Below are 18,917 nucleotides of genomic sequence, written 5' to 3' on the forward strand. Positions count from 1 at the left end.
CAATACTTCTTAATACTTGGGCCTTTTAAGATCATCCACACACAGCCCCAACCAGTGCATGGAGACGAGGATTTCAGACCTGCAACTAAATCTGGCGGTAGGCACAGGTTCAGATCAGATCAGATGTACGATTCCCACAACTCCGGTTAGATTTGGGCTTAGAGATATGCAGATAAGGCCGCCTCAATGGTTTTATTCTAGCACCTAAGCTTGAGGTTAAAAAATGACTACAAGAGAGAGATCAGCAGTAACACCTAAACAAAGTAGCAATAAGGAAGAGGTAACAGAAGGAAATAATAACAGAAACAAAGGCAGAAAAGATCATGGGTAAAGGGGAAAGAGAGAAGAGAGGGAGAATAGAGCACACGCTCACAATTGGAACCCGCAGTTAAAACCATCTTTAAAATTCAATTCAGACCAAAGGTTGTGTAGGTTACGATCTTGTATTTAAAGAAGCAAATAAAGACTTCTAATAATAATCTTAAACTGAAATTAAACCTCACTCTAACTGGGACTCATAAACTCCTAAATAGACTCAATCACTAATTAGCCTAAAAAATAAAAATAGAATATTACAAGATAAATCCAATTAATAAAAAACCAAAATAAATAAACAAACTAAATATCCTACTGAACCCAAAAACCCAATTGGACCGGTTCATCTTCATATGTATCCCCCAATGGTTTGGGCCGGTCCAAGGAATTGCTCCTGCATCAGTGGGATGACTGAACCGTTATGTGATGTACCTAGCAGCTAAGAGCAGCATAGGTAAAATGTGGGGGAACCCACTACTGCATGGATGGTTCAAATCCAACTTATGTGTGGTCCTGTCAGAACCAGAGGTAGGCCCTCTTCAACATGTAGCTATGTGCACAATTTTGAAGTTAGGAAATGGTCGACAATCCCTTTCTGCAAATACCTTCTTCATTTGGGCTTCCAGAGAGAAATTCTCCCGCTCCCTGACTAGGGTTTGATCCCTGCGGTTTAGTAGTACAATAACCAACTGATGCAATCATGCAATCCGGGTCGGGTTAACCTTTATTGGATCTCTTGCAGCCCACCCAAGCAAGGAAACCACTCAAATCTAAGCACAAGTGACAAAAAAGTAAATATTGAATTGTATACGGGCAATGGCAGAATGGTAAATAATGGAAGGTTACAATGGAATGGAAGTGTTGTAAATAAATGAAATCAACTATATCAAAAGAAACAAAGGAATGGCTAAAACTTGATAATGGGGGTATACTTGGAATGGGAGACAAATTAGGGATAGGGGATAATATTGAAATAAAACAAGGATAATATTGGAAATTTAGGTTTAATTGAAGGATGAATAAAAGTAAAGACATTAGGGGTCGTCTCCTACCTTCAGACGAGACTACCAAGAAATAGATTGGTGGCAGAACTCTTGTGGAAGTGATATCCCACCCTAACAAGCTTTGATGGATCCAAAATTTCAGGCGAAGGGTTGCAGCTCAAAGCCCTAACGACTCCAACCCATGACAACCCCAACAAGTCAATACCAATCTGCAGTCGATGCTCTATAACCAGATCCAGCGACAAGAGAGAAGGCCAGACTGAGTGTCAGTCGCAACTCCTTAAACCTGCAGGCCTTCGAACTAAGGTTTTGCAGCAAAAAGGTTGCCCTAAGGTGTGGATTCAAGCTTTCAGATTTGAAACTGGTTGGAGGTGTATCGAGGGAGATCTTCTTTTGATGCTTGATTTAGCACTGAGATGCGAGAGAGAAATGCAGAGCGGAGAGAGAGATGCGCACAGATCTGGGCAGCACTTCGGTAACAACCTTAACTTTTCATTCCAAAAAAACTAATTCCATTGTAGGAGTACATGCTCTTTTATAGAATTAAAAGAAAGAAATCTTATTCCTACTTTGAAACTGAAATAGAGTTTAACTCCATCATGGACTCAATTGAAACAAACTTGACTCAAACCCTACTTCTACCTATGGCTGAAATAAAGAAAAGAAAATCAAAAAATAAAATAACTTCCAATTTATCCAACGCCTATCTGCATCACCAACTGATTGACTTTTGCTCCTCCTCCTTCTAACACAATAGTCTTCGAATTCATGCATGGATATTTCCTGTTAGTCTTTAAATCAGGTTTCATATTCTAAATTTCTAATTAAGTTGCTGATTTTGCGGTTGTGCACCTCTGTACAAATTCAGCAACATATATTATTATGTGATGTCTTTACCAAGGAGTTTTGTGGACAGGTGAATAGAGTTTTATGATTGCTACTGATTTCTTTTCACAAATTTGATAATAGTGGCAAGAAAAAGTTGGTTTTGTATTACTAACATAGATTCCCCCTGGAGGAGCATTATTTTCGAGGGGTTTTTTGTGAATTTATAAGAAGTAAAAGGCTGAATTTTATTTATTCTATCATTTTATCAAGTCACTTGTTGTTTTAGTATTCTAGCTTTCTTGCTCTACTTTGTTTTTGCTTTATAGTTTTTATTCAAACTTATTATATGCGTATGGGCACTTTATGGTTAACACGATATGTTATGCATGAATAGTTACTATGGATAGGGAACACTATAGTGATTCCAGTGATGACTCATCATTGATTCCACTTATTACAATTGGTTGGTTATGCATATCAATATTTGAAGAATGAGAGGAGTTTTAATGATGATAGTGATGATAGACGACTTCCCAAATCACAAGAAAACCAATACGCACACACAACCTCACACGCCATGCGTGGATCTTTGAAATGTGAAGCCCATATAAACATCCAAGAAGGGTTCATAGACTATTTCATATGTCTAGGGAGCATTTCACTAGGTTGGTATCCACTTTCAAAGAAAGAGATTTGTTAGCAAACACAAAGAAACATTACGGTAGAGGTTTGTTGGCAATGGCCATCTTATTAATAGTTCACAATGTTAAAATCAATGTCATCCAAGAATTGTTTCAACATTCGGGTGAAACAATGAGTCCTCACTTCCACAATGTACTGGCAGCACTACGAATATTTGCAAAAGAAATGCTACAATGACCCTCACTTGAGGAGACACCACCTCAACTCAAATCAAGTCGAAAGTATTACCCATTCTTGGCCAATTGCATTAGAGCAATAGATGGAACACACAAAAGCGCATCAATTCCACTTTCAAAATAAGTGCCATATGGATCCAGTAAAACAAATGAAGTTACCCAAAATGTATGTGCTGAATGTTCATTTGACACATGTTTCACCTTCCTTTGGACTAGTTCGGAGGGTACAACACAAGACAATCAAATGAGGGCGTTTTAAAACAGCATTCGTGCATACCAAAGAAGGTTTGACCAGAACATAACTCCTTCAATATAAATTAGATTTAAGCAATCTTGGATTTGTTGGAAAGCTAGTTTAGTGCTCTACCTATTACAAAAAGACTCACGTAAAAATACAATCATTGACCAGTCAAACTTATTAGAAAACAAGAACATTTCTCTAAATCGAGAGCAGTTTAATTACTTATAGATAAGATCATATTTTCCAAAAACAGTATAAACCAAATGTGAGACTAGGTATACCAGGACAATGATCATTTCCAAGAACAGTATAAATCATTTAACCTCCTTAAATCCAAACTCTTCGTCTCTGGTGTCTCAGATCTTGAGAAGAATTCCCTCCTCCATCTCACTGGCTTTTCTCTGGGTTCCCTCCCAGTGAAATACCTGGGCCTTCCTCTTATCCCTGCTAGACTCTCCAGCCACCATTGCACCCCCATGCTTGACATTATCCGCAAGCGTCTTCAACTCTGGAAGGGCAGACTTCTCTCCTATGCGGGAAAGCTCGAATGCATTAGATCCGTGCTCCAATCCTCTTACATTTATTGGTGCGGCATCTTTGTCATTCCTAAAGCAACCATCAAAGCTATGGAGCCCATTTTTGCTGCCTTCCCCTGGAAAGGGAAGGAATCCTCCAAATTCCTCCACCCGATCAGTTGGAAATCCATCTGCCTTCCCAAATCTGAAGGTGGTCTTAGCATTCGCTGCATCCGCGACTCCAACACTGCTGGAATTTTGAAGCTTATCTGGAAAATCTCCTCCAAGCATGACTCCATTTGGGTTCAGTGGGTCTACTCTCACCTCCTCAAAAACGATTCCATCTGGACAGTCTCCATCCCCAAAGATTGCTCCTGGATCTGGCGGAAAATTCTCCTCCTCCGCCCTCTAGCTCTCAGCCATTTCCTCCTCCATCTCTGATGGGTCCTCCACTTCCTTATGGCTCGACCCTTGGCATCCTTTTGGAGTTCTCTATAACTTCTTTGGTCCTAGGGAAATTTACTCTTCCAAGATTCCAAAATCTGCCCTCCCTTTCTTCCATCATATCTAATGGTGATTGGTCACCCCCCTCCCCCCCCCCTCTCCCTGATCTGGGCCTCCCTCCCCCCTTCCCCCCCCCCCCGGTCTTGCGGACAAGGTCTGTTGGCTCCCTCCAACAATGGACTCTTTAGCTTCAAATCTGCCTGGAACCTAATTAGACCTCATGCTCCCTCTGTCCTTTGGCACAAGCTAGTCTGGTTTAAAGGACACATCCCCCGCCACAGCTTCCTTGTCTGGAGAACCCTAAACCACTGCCTCCCAACCCAAGCCTTCCTCGCCCACCGAAGAATCCCTGTCCCAACCTCTTGCATTCTCTGCTGGAATGGCTCTGAAGACATTGACCATCTCTTTTTTGCCTGCCCTTTTTCTTCCACCATCTGGAATAAAGCCCTGTCGTTCACCTGGCCTCGCAGCAGGAGTATTCTTCCTTTTGCTCAAGAGTGGCCTTGGATGGCCTTGACTTTTCCTGGATGCACCATCTGCGACACCATTGGCAAGCTTGTGCTCGGCGCTACTATCTATCACATTTGGATAGAGATGAACCCTAGGAGATGGACGTCCAAATCTCATTCTTTTGACTTGATTTGGAAAGCCATCTCTTGGGATGTCTCCTCTAAGCTTAGTCTTCTGCCTCACAAGGATACCCCAAGGAACAGGCACATTGTTGTATCCTGGGATCTAGATAGAGCTTTGTTGCGCCCTAGCCCCTCCCCTTAGGGGGGCTCGGGGCTCCCCCCCCCCCCCTTCTCTCCTTTCTCCCCCTCTTTTGTACTCCCCCCCCTCTCACCCTTCTTGGGCTTTGGTAATATATTTATTTACTCACCAAAAAAACAAACTTTCAATAGCTTGCTTCTTCAATTTTGCTGTCTTCTAGTTCTAATGTTGATTTTTGGTGACTTGATGTGACTTAATGTTGATTTTTGGTGACTTGATGCGGCTTAATGTTGATTTTTGATGACTTGATGCGGCTTAATGTTGATTTTTGATGACTTGATGCGGCTTAACATTGATTTTTGATGACTTGATGTGGCTTAGTGTTGATTTTTGACAATATAAGGTACATATGTTTGCCCAAGTGCTTAGGCACCCCTCCACCACCTTGGGTTGCCTTGACAACTATAGGCCTGCATGATAACACTTCTGTTTCTAGGCCATGTTTCTATTCTAGAAATGACTTTTTCTTTTTGTTACTGGGTCAAATTTTTGGACAAAAAAAAATGTGTTTGATAACGTATAGTAATTTCTATTTTCTGGGCTAGGAAAGAAATAGAAACACGTTTGTTATGCACAATAATTTTAGTTTTTGGAACTTCTATAAATTTTCAACAATGCCATTGGATACCCAAAATTTGGTGGTAATGGTTGTGGTGGCGGTGGTGATGGTGGTGTTGGTGTTGGTGATGGAGGAGGTGGCGGTAGTGGTGGCGGTAGTGGTGGTGGTGGTGGTGGTGGTAGTGGAATTGGCAGTGGTGGAAGTAGTAGTCGTGGAGGTGGAGTTGGTGGTGGTGGAACTGTGGAAGTGGAGGAGGTGGCAGCGGCGGTGACGGTGGCAGTGGTGGTGGTGGTGGTAGTGGAGTTGGCAGTGGTGGAAGTAGTAGTCGTGGAGGTGGAGTTGGTGGTGGTGGAACTGTGGAAGTGGAGGAGGTGGCAGCGGCGGTGACGGTGGCAGTGGTGGTGGTGGTGGAGTTAGAGGTGGAGGAGGAGGTCACGACGGCGGCGGTGGTGGAGGTAGTGGAGGAGGAGGTGGTGGCGGCGATGCCAGTGGTGGTTAAAGTTGCATTGGAAGTAGTGTTTTATTTTGAACATGAAATTACTGTTTTGCCCATCAAATTAACCATGTGCTCATTAAAGAGAAACTCCCCCCTATATTTCTTCTTTTTATTTCTGGGACAGAGAAGCATCAAATTGTAGCTTCTTTTTTTCTATTTCTTAGCAAGTTTTCTGTCCCAGTTCATTCCCAGGAACAAAAAATTAACTGGTGTTAACAAATGGATGTCTATTATTTTTTTGTTCCCAGAAACAGAAGTGTTATCATGCAGGCCCTGATGATTCTTGGTGTACTCTGGAGTAGGTTCCAATCCAATTTGTTCAAATATAGATATAGCTGGACTCGTAAAAAGAAATATCTTAAATTTTAGGGTTAAAATATTTATTCTGCCATAGTTTTCAGGGCATCTAGGCAATCCAAGGCGTTGGAGGGAAGGCCAGGATGCAAGGCTACACCAACAAGGCGACCAAGGCATCCAAGGACACCTTGACAACTATGCATTCTGCACATAGGCCAACAAAACATATTTCTCTTTCTAGAATCAATTCTGTAAATAATAACCAAACAATTGTAATTTCTGATCAAAAACTTTTTCTCAAAATGATTTTGCATAAATAGAACCGAAATCAAAATTAAAATCCGACCAAAGAGAGCCCAACACTCGCCCCCTACTTTTTCTGTTGGTTTCCTCTCCTCTTCCCCTCCCCATTCCTTCTCTTCTCTCTACCAAGTTTCTGTGAAACCACTAAATCAAAAAGCAATCGAGATCTCAATTTCCACCAAATATCTCCACTTCCACCCCTTCTCTCTTTTCCCATCTCACTAACCACCATCTCGGATTCTTATGCAAACTATTATATTGGAATCTCCCATAGTGAGTATAATAAATTAAACTAAGACTACACATGATGGATTAAGATACAGTAAGAGGAGAATCATTGGATGGGAATCTGTTATGACTTATCACAATCACCATAACCATGATTGTTGTGAATATCAAACAAACAATGTTTTATTTTTATGTTTTACAAAATATTTTGGTGCAATCCGAGTTTCGAAAACCCTACTCAGATCACCTATGGGCCCACCCGAACTAATAGGACTCATTCAATTTGAAAGGAATGGCAATCTTGTAATTTATTGAAAGTTTAAAACACAAGAGAAGGGAACAAAAGAGGAAGGTAACATGTAAAGGTGGAGAAGGGCAAACTTGGAAGGGAAAACAAAATAAGGATAAGAGGGCATAACGACGTAAAGGGGGGGTAATATAAGAAATTAGAATTAAAGAGTTAGAAGGCCTAAAGACTCAATCATCTTCTACCTTCGAATAACCAGGAAACCAGCAGAACACTTTGTTAGATATATGGCCAGAATACCGTGGGGGTATTCTGGACCTTTTCTTTGTTATTTTGTTAGTTTTTGTATTATGTGGTTTAGTCCCACATTGCTCATGTACATATTTTACTATTCAATTATTCTTATAAATAAGAATGTGCTTGGGATGGATTAATCATCCAAGCATCGAGTTCTAAATCTGGTCCTTTTAACATGGTATCAAAGCTGGATTAGAACTCAGATTGCAATCCACGATCTCCTTCCTCTCTAATTCTCGATCTTTCTCCCTTTCTTCTCTTTTCTTTCTCTTCTTCCCTTTGTTTCGTTTTGTTCTTCTCTGTCCCATAGGGCAGCACTGATGAGGTGATCAATTGATCCAGCTGCTGCCCTCCTTTACCTCATCCCATGATATGAAGAATTGATCGATAAGGTGCTGCACTCCTTGCTGCGAATATTGAAGACTTCAGCCTTCATTGGACAGATTCACACTATATTACAAGGATTTTGTTCACTATATTGGAGCTTCAGACCTCGGCAGATCAGTATTCCAGCACCTACATCAAGCTACATCAAGTTCCAGCCCTCAAGATCGATATCTCTTCACACTTTCAGGGTTTTTTTCAAAACCTCGACAATTGTCGATCTTGGGGTTCCACTTATCGCTTAATTCTGATTTTTTGAGGAGTGCTTCACATCTGTTCAAGTGTACTTCGACTGCAATTTCAGCCTCACACAGTCATTTTCCAGGCCTCATATCATCTTATCGATTTCAGCAATTTCAGGGTTTTTTTCAAAACCCTGAAAATATCGATCTCAAGGTTTTCCTCACACTGCTGTTGCTGATTCTTGGAGACACTTATTCCTTTATTATTAGAGGGCTTTCATCCTTGTTTCAGCCCTTAACTTGGAGGTGTTCTTGGCTTTCTCTTCACAACAGCCTCTTCTCCGATTTGGGATTCTTCACTGTCTCCATGGGTGACTCTATGGATTCGATCGCTACTTATGTTGGTGATGGAAACAGCAAACCGTAGTATCATACTTTCTCTCCAAATCCAATCAAGTTGGATGGCACCAATTACCTACTTTGGTCTAGGTCGCCTCCTTTGCCATTGCTGGCCGTGGCCTTACTGGTCATATTAGGGGATCCACTCCTATGCCTACTGAGGTTGGGGCTGCTCAAGACAAGTGGCTTGCCAACAATGGAGTTCTTATGTCCTACTTGATTGGTTCTATGGTTACAGATCTACAACACAATTTTCTTCTTCTTGATACAGCCTCGTAAATTTGGGCTGCTTGCAAGGAGACTTATGGACAGCTTGGCAATGATGCCCAGTGTATATGAAATCGGGAAGAAGGTCCTTCACACTACTCAGGAGAATTGACACTTCCAAATACTATGCTACCTTGCGCAGCCTTTGGCAACAATTGGACCATTTTTCTGATTTTCACCCAAGTACACGCAGATATTACTTCTTATAAGCAACACATGGACAAGATCAGGGTTTATGATTTCTTGGCAGGATTAAATGTGGAGTATGATCAGATTCGGGTTCAAGTGTTGGGTCACAAGCCTTTTCCCACACTTGAACAGTCCTATGCCCTCGTCTCCTCTGAAGAAAACCGTAGGGCTGCCATGTTGCACCCTCCTATTATCGGCGATCAGCTCTCCAAGCTGCTGCCCCGCCACTCCTACACCTAGTGGCATTGCTTCTCTTGGTGATTCTACTACAGGTCCGTTGTTTGTGAGTACTGCACAAACCTTACCACACCAAGGAGAAGTGTTGGAAACTTCATGGGAAACCCGCTGATTTTGAAACTAAAAGGGCTGCCAAGACAAAGATAAAGACAAAGACCAAGGCCCATCAGACTGAGACTGTTACTGCAACTCCTGCTGCATCGACACCGGTCTATCCCAGGATGATCTACAGGCCCTCCTTCGTATGCTCGGGACTTCACTGCCGCTCTACTACATCGCATCGCCAATTCCTCGCCTCCTTCAGGTTCACACTTTGCCTGGCCAGGTATTCCATTTGTAGGTCATTGTGCTTCGTGGCTTCCCATCCTTGGATCATAGATTCGGAGCTACGGATCATATGACCGGTTCCTCTAGTCTGTTTCACGAAATTCTCCCACTTCGGGAAAGATAAGGTCAAAGTGGCCGATGGGTCCCTTTCTTCAATATCCGGAAAAGGACTCATCAATCGCGCACTTCCTCTCTTCCTTTGTCTTCTGCTTTTACATATTCCTAATTTTACTACTAACCTTCTTTCCATTAGTAGTATTACTCGTGATCTTAACGCAAAGTCACTTTTTTCCCTCTCATTGTGTGTTTCGAGGATCGGCCTCGGGAAGACGATTGGATTGGGTAAAGTGCATGGTGGCTTGTACCGCTTGATGACGGTCGCTTCTCTCCACCACCTTTGCCTTCTCCGCCGATCGAACTCCTTGGTCTCTTCGAACTTTACCAGTGGCACTCTCGGTTAGGTCACCCCTTTAGGAATTTTAGCTCATTTATTTCCTCGTTTGGTCACCCTACATACTAAGGATGACTTTTTTGTGAGGCTTGTGTTCGCCAAGCAGACACGCTCAAATTATCCTATTTCAAATAAAAGGAGTTCTTCTTGCTTTAATTTGGTACATTCTCGATGTTTGGGGCCCTAGTCGCAAGCCCTCTATTTCCGGTCATATTGGTTTGTCTCTTTTATTGATTGTCATTCTCGAACACTTGGGTATATCTTTTGCACACTAAAAATCAGGTTTTCTCATGTTTTCAGCATTTTCATAAGTGATTCAAACTCGGTTCAGGCTACTCTCCAAATATTGAGAAGTGATAATGGAACCGAGTTTCTTGAATCACAATTTCAAAAATATTTGGCTGATCATGGCATCATTCACCAAACTAGTTGTGTTGATACCCCGCCCGTAATGGTGTGGCAGAAAGGAAAACCGTCATTTGTTGGAAATGGCCGGCTTTGATGTTTGGGAGGAATGTTCCTTCTCAATATTGGGGGATGCGGTTCTCACCGCCTATCTTATCAATAGGCTCCCTTCTCGGGTTCTTAATTCCCGTACCCCTCCGATATTTTTCTGGGTCATTCCTCCTTTATTGTCCCTCCCAAAGTATTTGGGTGTGTGTGTTATGCTAGGGATACCAGATCTCCAGGCAAGCTTGAGCCTCGTGGGCTCCGTTGTATTTTCTTGGGTTATTCTCCAACCCGAAAGGTTATAAGTGTTACCATCCCCTTCCCGCCGTGCCTTGGTGAGTATGGATGTTGTTTTCCATGAGACCATTTCTTATTATTCTTCACCACCTCTTCAGGGGAGAGTTCTAGTGAAGATGTGCCCTTTGAGATTCCTCCACTAGAGGTTCCTCCTCGGCGCTGCCCCTCCTTTGACCGATGCCCAACCTCCTTTGGATGATGTCCCAACTCCTCCGCTGTTCCTCCCTCACCTAATGGGAATCCTTACTGGGGGAGACCATAGAAAATAGTGTTGTTAATGTTCCTCTTCAGGGGGCGACTCAATCCAGAGAACTATTGGTGCATTTCGGAAGAGAATTGACAATTCCAACATACTCACCTACACGAGGGAGAACCAACAGAGGGAGCTTGCAATCCCCTTTAGCACCAATACCCATCCAATTGCGGCTCAGATCCGCATCCTCCATCTCCCGGTAATCCCTCTTCATCCGACCTACCTATTGCTCACCGCAAAGGTACTAGGACTTGTACTTTACATCCCATATCTCGTGTTGTTTCTTATAGCTCTCTTTCTCCATCTTTTCGTGCTTTTGTATCCTCTCTTTCTTCTGTTTGATTCCTAAAACTTGGAGGAAGCATCTACAGATGGAAAGTGGAAGGCGCAATGTTGGAAGAAATGAGAGCACTACATAAAAATAATACATGGGAGCTTGTGACTCTTCCTCCGGAAAGAAACCAGTTGGATGTAGATGGGTCTTCGTGGTCAAACGAAGGTGATGGTTCGTGGATCGATATAAGGCACGCCTGGTTGCAAAAGGGTTCACTCAAACTTATGGAGTTGACTATCGGGAGACCTTTGCACCGCCGGCGAAGCTCAACACCGTCCGGGTGCTATTATCTTGTGCTATAAATCTTGGGTGGGATCTTCAACGTTAGATGTCAAGAATGCCTTCCTCCAGGGGAGCTTGAGGAGGAGGTGATATATGGACATTCCACCAAGCTTCTCGATGACGGACCAAGGGCAAGGTCTCAGATCAAGCGTGCACTTTATGGGCTGAAACAAATCACCTAGGGCATGGTTTGGCGATTTCACAAGACTATGATTTCAGCAGGTTATAGGCGAGTAATGCTGATCACACTTTGTTTATCGACGAGTTGGTGACAAGGTAACTCTTCTCATAGTCTATGTGGATGATATTGTGGTCACTGGTAATGATGGTGATGCTATCGAGGATTTGAAGCTCCTCCTTGGCCGTGAATTTGAGGTCAAAGATCTTGGTCCTCTGAAATATTTTCTAGGGATAGAAGTTGCTCGCTTCTTCAAAGGGCATCTTTCTTTCTCAACGAAAATATGTCCTCGATCTATCGATCGACACAGGCTGCTAGGTCGTCATCCTTCGATACTCCTATGGAAGCTACTACAAAACTTAGGGAGAAAGAGGGTGAGCCGTTGACAAGGGTATTTATCGGTTAGTGGGCAAGTTAATCTACCTTTCTCACACACGACCGACATTGCGATTCTTGTGAGTTTGGTGAGCCGTTCATGCATGATCCCTATTCCTCTCATATGGATGCATCGTCGTATTTTGAGATATTTGAAGTCCGCTCCAGAAAGGGAATCCTTCTATCTACCACGGGTCACCTTAATATTGAGGCCTATACCGATGCCGATTGGGCTGGTTCTCCTGACAGAAATCTATCTCCCGGTTACTGTTCCTTTGTTGGTGGAACCTTGTCACATGGCGTAGCAAGAAGCGGAATGTTGTGGCCAGTCCATCTTGAAGCCGAGTTTCGTGCGATGGCCCAAGGAATTTGTGAACTTCGTGGCTTAGAGGATTATTACGGATATCGGTATTGCTATTCATCTTCCCATGATGCTTTATTGTGACAATAAAGCGCCATTAGCATTGCTCATAACCCCGCTCCAAGCATGATCGTACTAAACACGTGGAGGTTGACCGACATTTCATCAAGGAGAAGCTTGAGGCCGGCCTCATTTGTGTTCCTTTGTGAAGTCTCTTGATCAACCGGCTGATGTGTTCACCAAGGGACCGAGTAGCAACTGTTTCATCCTATCTTAGTCAAGTTGGGCATGCATGATATATATGCTCCAACTTGAGGGGGAGTGTTAGATATATGGCCGTAATACCGTGGGGTATTCGGACCTTTTCTTTGTTATTTTGTTAGTTTTTGTATTATGTGGTTTAGTCCCACATTGCTCATGTACATATTTTACTATTCAATTATTCTTATAAATAAGAATGTGCTTGGGATGGATTAATCATCCAAGCATCGAGTTCTAAATCTGGTCCTTTTAACACACTTCTTAGCTTCGATGGATAGAAGTTCTCCAAGAGAGGTGCAACTGAGAGGCAACTTCAAGGAGAAATTAGAATTCGAGAGTTAAAGGCCTAAAGACTCCATCGTATTCTACCTTCGAAAAACCAGGAAACCAGCAGAACCCTTCTTAGCTTCGATGGATAGATGTTCCCTAAGAGTTGTGCAACCGAGCAGCAACTTCAAGGTATGAATCACAACCCAGAACCCTCTCGAACCCAAATAAGCAATATGATTCAACCAATGAATGGCTGCAACAGATCTGGCAGAACTGTTTCAGAACCAGATCTAATTTCTGGTTATTGCTCACAATAGGGAAGCTGACGAGGTAGGGGAATCTACTTACTGTTTGAATCACAAGGGGAGGGGGTTCTCACACCCTAAGTGATGCAATCCCAGGGGTTCGGAAACCCTAATTGGATCGCTTATGGGGCCACCCGAATAATAGAAGACTCAAACAAAAAGATTGAAGGCAAAATCCGTAAATATGTAGAAGTTTATATAAGCAATGGCAGAATTGTAAAAACGTAGAGGTTTATAATAGGATGGCAGAGTAGTACTTAATATGAAGTTGTAAAGAAGGATGGCAAGATTGTAATTTGATAGAATCAACTATATAGAAGGAATTTTAACTAATGAGAAGGGACAGACTTGGACAAACCAAATTACAAGGATAAAAGGGAATAAAGAATAAAGGGTAGGGGCATTAAGGGAAATAAGACAAAATAGGGTTAAATTAGACTCACGAATTAAAGTCTTCTTCAACCTTTGGCTAACAGAACCAGGCGGAACAGGGCTGCAATCTTCTTGAGATATCTCTCTCATCTGGATGTATTTTGTTTTGATTTTCTGAGGGTAGCAACCACCCCAAGGCCTCTCAATAGCACAAGTAATCGGCTGGAATGAGGTAGCAGAAGAAGAACCAAAGAGACCTGAAACCAGATCTGGTGGTAAACAGGGAAGCAGGTCCTTGCTTCTACTTGATTAACAAACAGAGGTTGATTTGGGTGAAGAAGTCCTTGGATTAGGATCTCCTATGAGGGTACTGCCTTCGGTTCGGATCTCAGGTCAAATCCAAAGAGTAGCAGGAGGTTCAGTCTTTTTCTTCAACCTGGTAATATCAACAGTAAGACTAACAGTAGCTGGGTAGAAGAAGAAGAAGAAATCAGCAGAGGGAGGAGATGCACGAAAGGCTCATGGCAACCATCGGTTAACCCAAACAAAATTTCATTCCAAGAACTCGCAAATCTGAATAATATGCTTGTAATATGCTTGTTACAAGAATATTTAAAGACTCAACAATCCTATTATTACCATGAAATTGAAATTGACTTCGACTCTACTCTGGACTCTAAAATTGAAACGAATTCTAACTCTTAACTTGCTACTAACAACTCTAACAAGATAATTTTTTATAAAAGGAAAATTAAATTATTATCCCTAATTAAACCTACGCCTAACTGCATCACTAAGTTTCAGGTACGAAGGAACCATAACCCTTTCTCTGATCTAGGATCTCGGTCCCGAACAGTTGTGGAGACTTAGGAACTCAACAAAGAAACAAAATATAAAAGGAGGAGAAGATGAAGGAAGAGAGGACTCACAGGGGAGGGAAGAGATGTTGCAGGGAAGGGGAAGAGAAGAAGATATGAGAGAAAAGGGGTCATGCCACACAGGCACTCACAAGATTCAACTTCAATTCATTCTTTCAATCTGTCTAAATCCTTGGATTACAATCATATATATAAGGAAACAACCTACCAAGATTTCTAACCAAAAACAACTCTAAAACTTGCTAAGCTCTTCCTATGTATCCTACCCAAAATAAAAAATTACATAATATTTTACCAAATCAATAAAATTCCTACCAACCAACCATGGTTGGAACCGGGTCATCACGATAGTGGCCTCCAAACGGGTTTGTTACGGCCCAAGGCAGCTTACTACATCATATTTGTGTTCGGGTATTTTATGTTTCAAAAAAAAAATCCCTGTTTTTCTGTTTATAAACAGAAATAGGTGATATCATATCCAAATGATGCCTTAATGTTTTTATGTGACACATGAGTACTAGCATGAGAGGAACATAATGTCATCAGCAGAGGCAGTTAACCCTAACATTGATGGAGACATTTTTGGGTAATATAGAAGATATCTATGGCATGAGAAGCATTACCCAAGACCTCAGAATTTTTTCAAAAAACAAGCAGCAGAAATTGATAAATAATCAGAATACCAAAAAAATATATATATCAATACAGATATCAGCAGGATAGAAATTAAATATGAAAATGATTAGGTGAACACAACTTACCGCAAGAGAATTGGTTAATTGCTCCAGATGATTCGTCATGCTTGAAACAGCATTTGCCATGTGACTCTTGGTCACATACATTAAATCAGAGAAGGACAAACCCTAAGAATTAAGAGATAGAAAAGGGATGAGATAAAGCAAATCAATGCCAGATTCTAAAAAATAATTCAATACTAATAAGTCAGCATTCTGAATTCATAAAGGGAACGGAAAAGTAGAAAATTCCTGAATTGCTTGCTTGCAATCTTAATTTTCTATGAGGTTAACATTAATTTTTTACATTTACTGAGGGAAAATGGAAAGAACATATAGTACTGAACAATCTGAACCCAAAGTTACACGATACATCTTGAATGAAGGAAAAGGTTTAAGAATTTGTCATGACTAATCCATTACCTTCCACCACATGTATCCATAGCCCAATGCCCCTATGGCCGCAGCAGGCATAGCGAAGGATGTTATGTTTCCTGGTAAAACAATTAATTCAAGTTAAACTATAACAACCATATTCACCTAGAAAAAGGAGTTGAGAACATCTGACAACATCTTTACTTTACACAAAATTCTCAGCATGGGAAAAACTTGCAAGTTAAGCAGTAGGAAAACATAAATAAACAGAAGAATATTCAACTGCATTTTGGTGCATAAGAAAAACAAGTAATTCTGTGAGGTCTTAAGAACTAGCATTTAAATTTTGCATTGCAGAGGGTACCTATCTGGCCACCATTTCCATTTAGAACAGTTATCTGGCGTGATGATGCAAGTTGCCGGACCTCCATTGCTAGCCGGCGCACCTACAAGATAGAGAAACAGAAAAGCAGAAAAAATTGAATAACAATTACAAGAGTACAATTAGCTTACTAAAAGAACATTAATAGAATCCCTGAAACGTATCACGTTTTGACTTCCTTGAGTACTTGGCTTTTGTACGATAATCAAAATTGACATGTTGGTTTAACCGACTACTGGTCCCAGATTCGAGTCAAGAAACAGACTAAGTGAGGGTAAGGCTGCGTACATTATGACCCTCCCCAGACCCCCACAGTGGCAGGAGCCTCGTACACTGGGTACGCGCTTTTTTTTAAACAGACTTAAAACTGTTGCATTTCAACACGTCCACACCTACTAGCACCATCAAAATAATACACCATATTCAGTTACAGGAGATGAAAAACTATACCTACATCCCAACATAATCACTTCACCTCTATGTCCCCCATATCACCAAATACAGTGACGAGTTTCCCCTATTTTCAACGGCAAGCTCAAGAATGGCCCCATATAATTTCATATTCAGTATTTTTAGACAATACCTTGACCTAACCAAGTGGTTCCTTGCTAATATAGAAGAGCTGAAGAGGTACCAGGAGAGCAAAACCATGTGTAGAACTTTTACAGCTTGTAATCATTGATATTGGAGTTTTCAGAAAGAATTTTTGAAAGAGAAGATCCCAAAACAGAACTTATGACAGAATTAATAGAGAAAGGAGAGAACAGAAAAATGAATTTAAACAGAATAGCAAAAAAATAAAGATCAAGCTAAAAACTAAACCAGCAATGTCAACAGGCTGCTAATATGGGAATACAGCAGTAAGGAAGGAGAAATCACCACGATGCTTCCTCTGTACCAATACCAATACCCTAAGGCTCAACTTCATTAACTCATCACACCAAATAAAGTGGTTTACCGCCTATATAGACTGCCCATCCCAATAACATGTTAACATTGACTATAAGACAAAATCCTAAAACAACTAGGAAATGGATTCATTCATCAAAAAAAAAAAAGAAACTGAAAATACTCTCTTTTTAAGACTCCTAATACTAATAAAATTACAAAATAGCAACACCAATGAATGGTTAACCGCTTTCAGTAGAAAATACTCTTTTTAGGACTCGTAATACTAATAAAATTCCAAAATAGCCACTCCCATGAGTGGTCAATAGCTTTCAATAATTATAAAATTATTAATTAAAAATATAAACCTAAATTAAACCCCCTCATCAAATTAGACTTATAAATAGAATCCCATCACAGATAAACACCCTACCAGTAAATTAGTCATAGCTCTTCCAATACAATTTAGATTCACGAGATATTGTTCTTGTTGGATAATTAACTCAGTAACATATCAAAAAAGACCAATATCATGTAGAATAAAGAAGTTTTAATATTCCAAATATAATCCCTAAGAGAGGTGATGGAAATACCCAATTTCATGTAATATGCTGCTCCCAACCACCAAACTGATCCAATGGTTTATGAAACCATAGGATGATGCAGGCACGTGTTTCGGCTGGGCTAAGGCAGGGCAGTATTTAGCCCAAATGCTGGGTTTATTCAAGCCCATCGAACCAGCCTGTTTAAGCCCATTGATTTCTGCCCACAGTACATATCGAGCCAGCAGGGAGTTCTAGGATATCGAGCACATATTCTGGCCAGATCGAAAAGCCTTATTTGGGGAAAGATAATAGTCATTGACCAGCTGGTTTCTAGGAGATTATTCCCAGGTTTATCTAGAGATATCGTCCAGCTCTAAAGGAGAAGATTTTTACCAGATTTCCAGTGGGTCCATGGCCAGCTGTATGAAGATCAAGTTGAAGAACAAAGGGCTGTGCGAGGAGGATTCCTTCCAAGGTAAATCGAGTTGGTTTAGGAGTTTATTTAGGATAGTTTTTTTGGTTTCTTGCGTTTGGGTTTTATTAGTTTAGGAAAGTTTCTATTTTTTATTAGATTGCTTATGTAATTAGGAGTCCTCATATTGTTAACCGATTGGGAATTGGGTTTGCTTTTATTCTGAGATATTTCTAGAATATTGATTTAGGAAGTAATCGGGTTATTATAAATTAAGGAGTGAGGCTGAATCTTACAGCCAACGATAAAGAGAAAATTATAAGCTTGGTTTTGAAAAACCAAGACTGTTGTGAGATACAATTGAGAGGTGAGATGCCCGGGAGAGAGTGAGAGGCTCAATCCAAATTATCCTTCTTCTACCTTTTTCTATTTTTTTTTTTTAAATCTTTTATTCCAATCGATTTCAGTGAGGGTTCTGCCCTGAAAGTTACTGATCTGCCTAAGACCATTTGAAAGCCTGAATCAGCCACTGGAATTGATGTTCAATTGTGCAATACCCAAACATTTTAGAAACCCTTTCGGGGTATTCATGCTAAGATATACATGATTAATTTATTAAATGAAATGTATGTATATAGTGTCGTGTGTGTACATGGTACATGTTAGGTGATAAGTTGTTATTTGGTAATTGGTAATTGGTAATTGCCCCAGTAAGATTATATTGTGAAGGAGTCGGATTAGATGAATAAAGTTCCAACTCAAATTTTGATTTCAGCCTAGTGGTTCAGTTTTATTGATATTGTGGTTCAATGGTTCAGCTTGAACCAAGCGCATATAGGTCTCTTCCTATAGACCATGTTGAACATTGGATGGATCATATCAGCAGGGTTAGATGGATTCTCGGCCAGCTGGGATGGGTTTCTTAAATCCCAAATCCTAGACTATTTAGGTTCCTAAGAGAAACCGTGTGCTAGAGATGAGAGATAAAGGAGGGGAAAAAAAAAAGGGATAAGAGAGAGTGCGTGAGAAAGGAAAAGAAATTAAGG

At 41.0% G+C, this 18,917-nt stretch overlaps 1 protein-coding gene across 1 annotated transcript in view; it reads right to left on the bottom strand.

Annotated features, from left to right (window-relative positions):
- Positions 1-18,917, bottom strand: part of LOC122641149 — a 28,713-nt gene that overhangs the window by 7,011 nt on the left and 2,785 nt on the right. The window contains exons 4-6 of the mRNA XM_043834483.1: positions 16,009-16,090; positions 15,693-15,763; positions 15,297-15,398 (exon numbers count right to left, since the gene is read on the bottom strand). Coding sequence (XP_043690418.1) covers positions 15,297-15,398; positions 15,693-15,763; positions 16,009-16,090 — 255 coding nt within the window. The remainder of the gene's footprint in view (positions 1-15,296; positions 15,399-15,692; positions 15,764-16,008; positions 16,091-18,917) is intronic.

This window comes from Telopea speciosissima, chromosome 9 (genome assembly GCF_018873765.1).
Source record: "Telopea speciosissima isolate NSW1024214 ecotype Mountain lineage chromosome 9, Tspe_v1, whole genome shotgun sequence".
In the NCBI taxonomy this organism is placed as follows: Eukaryota; Viridiplantae; Streptophyta; class Magnoliopsida; order Proteales; family Proteaceae; genus Telopea; species Telopea speciosissima.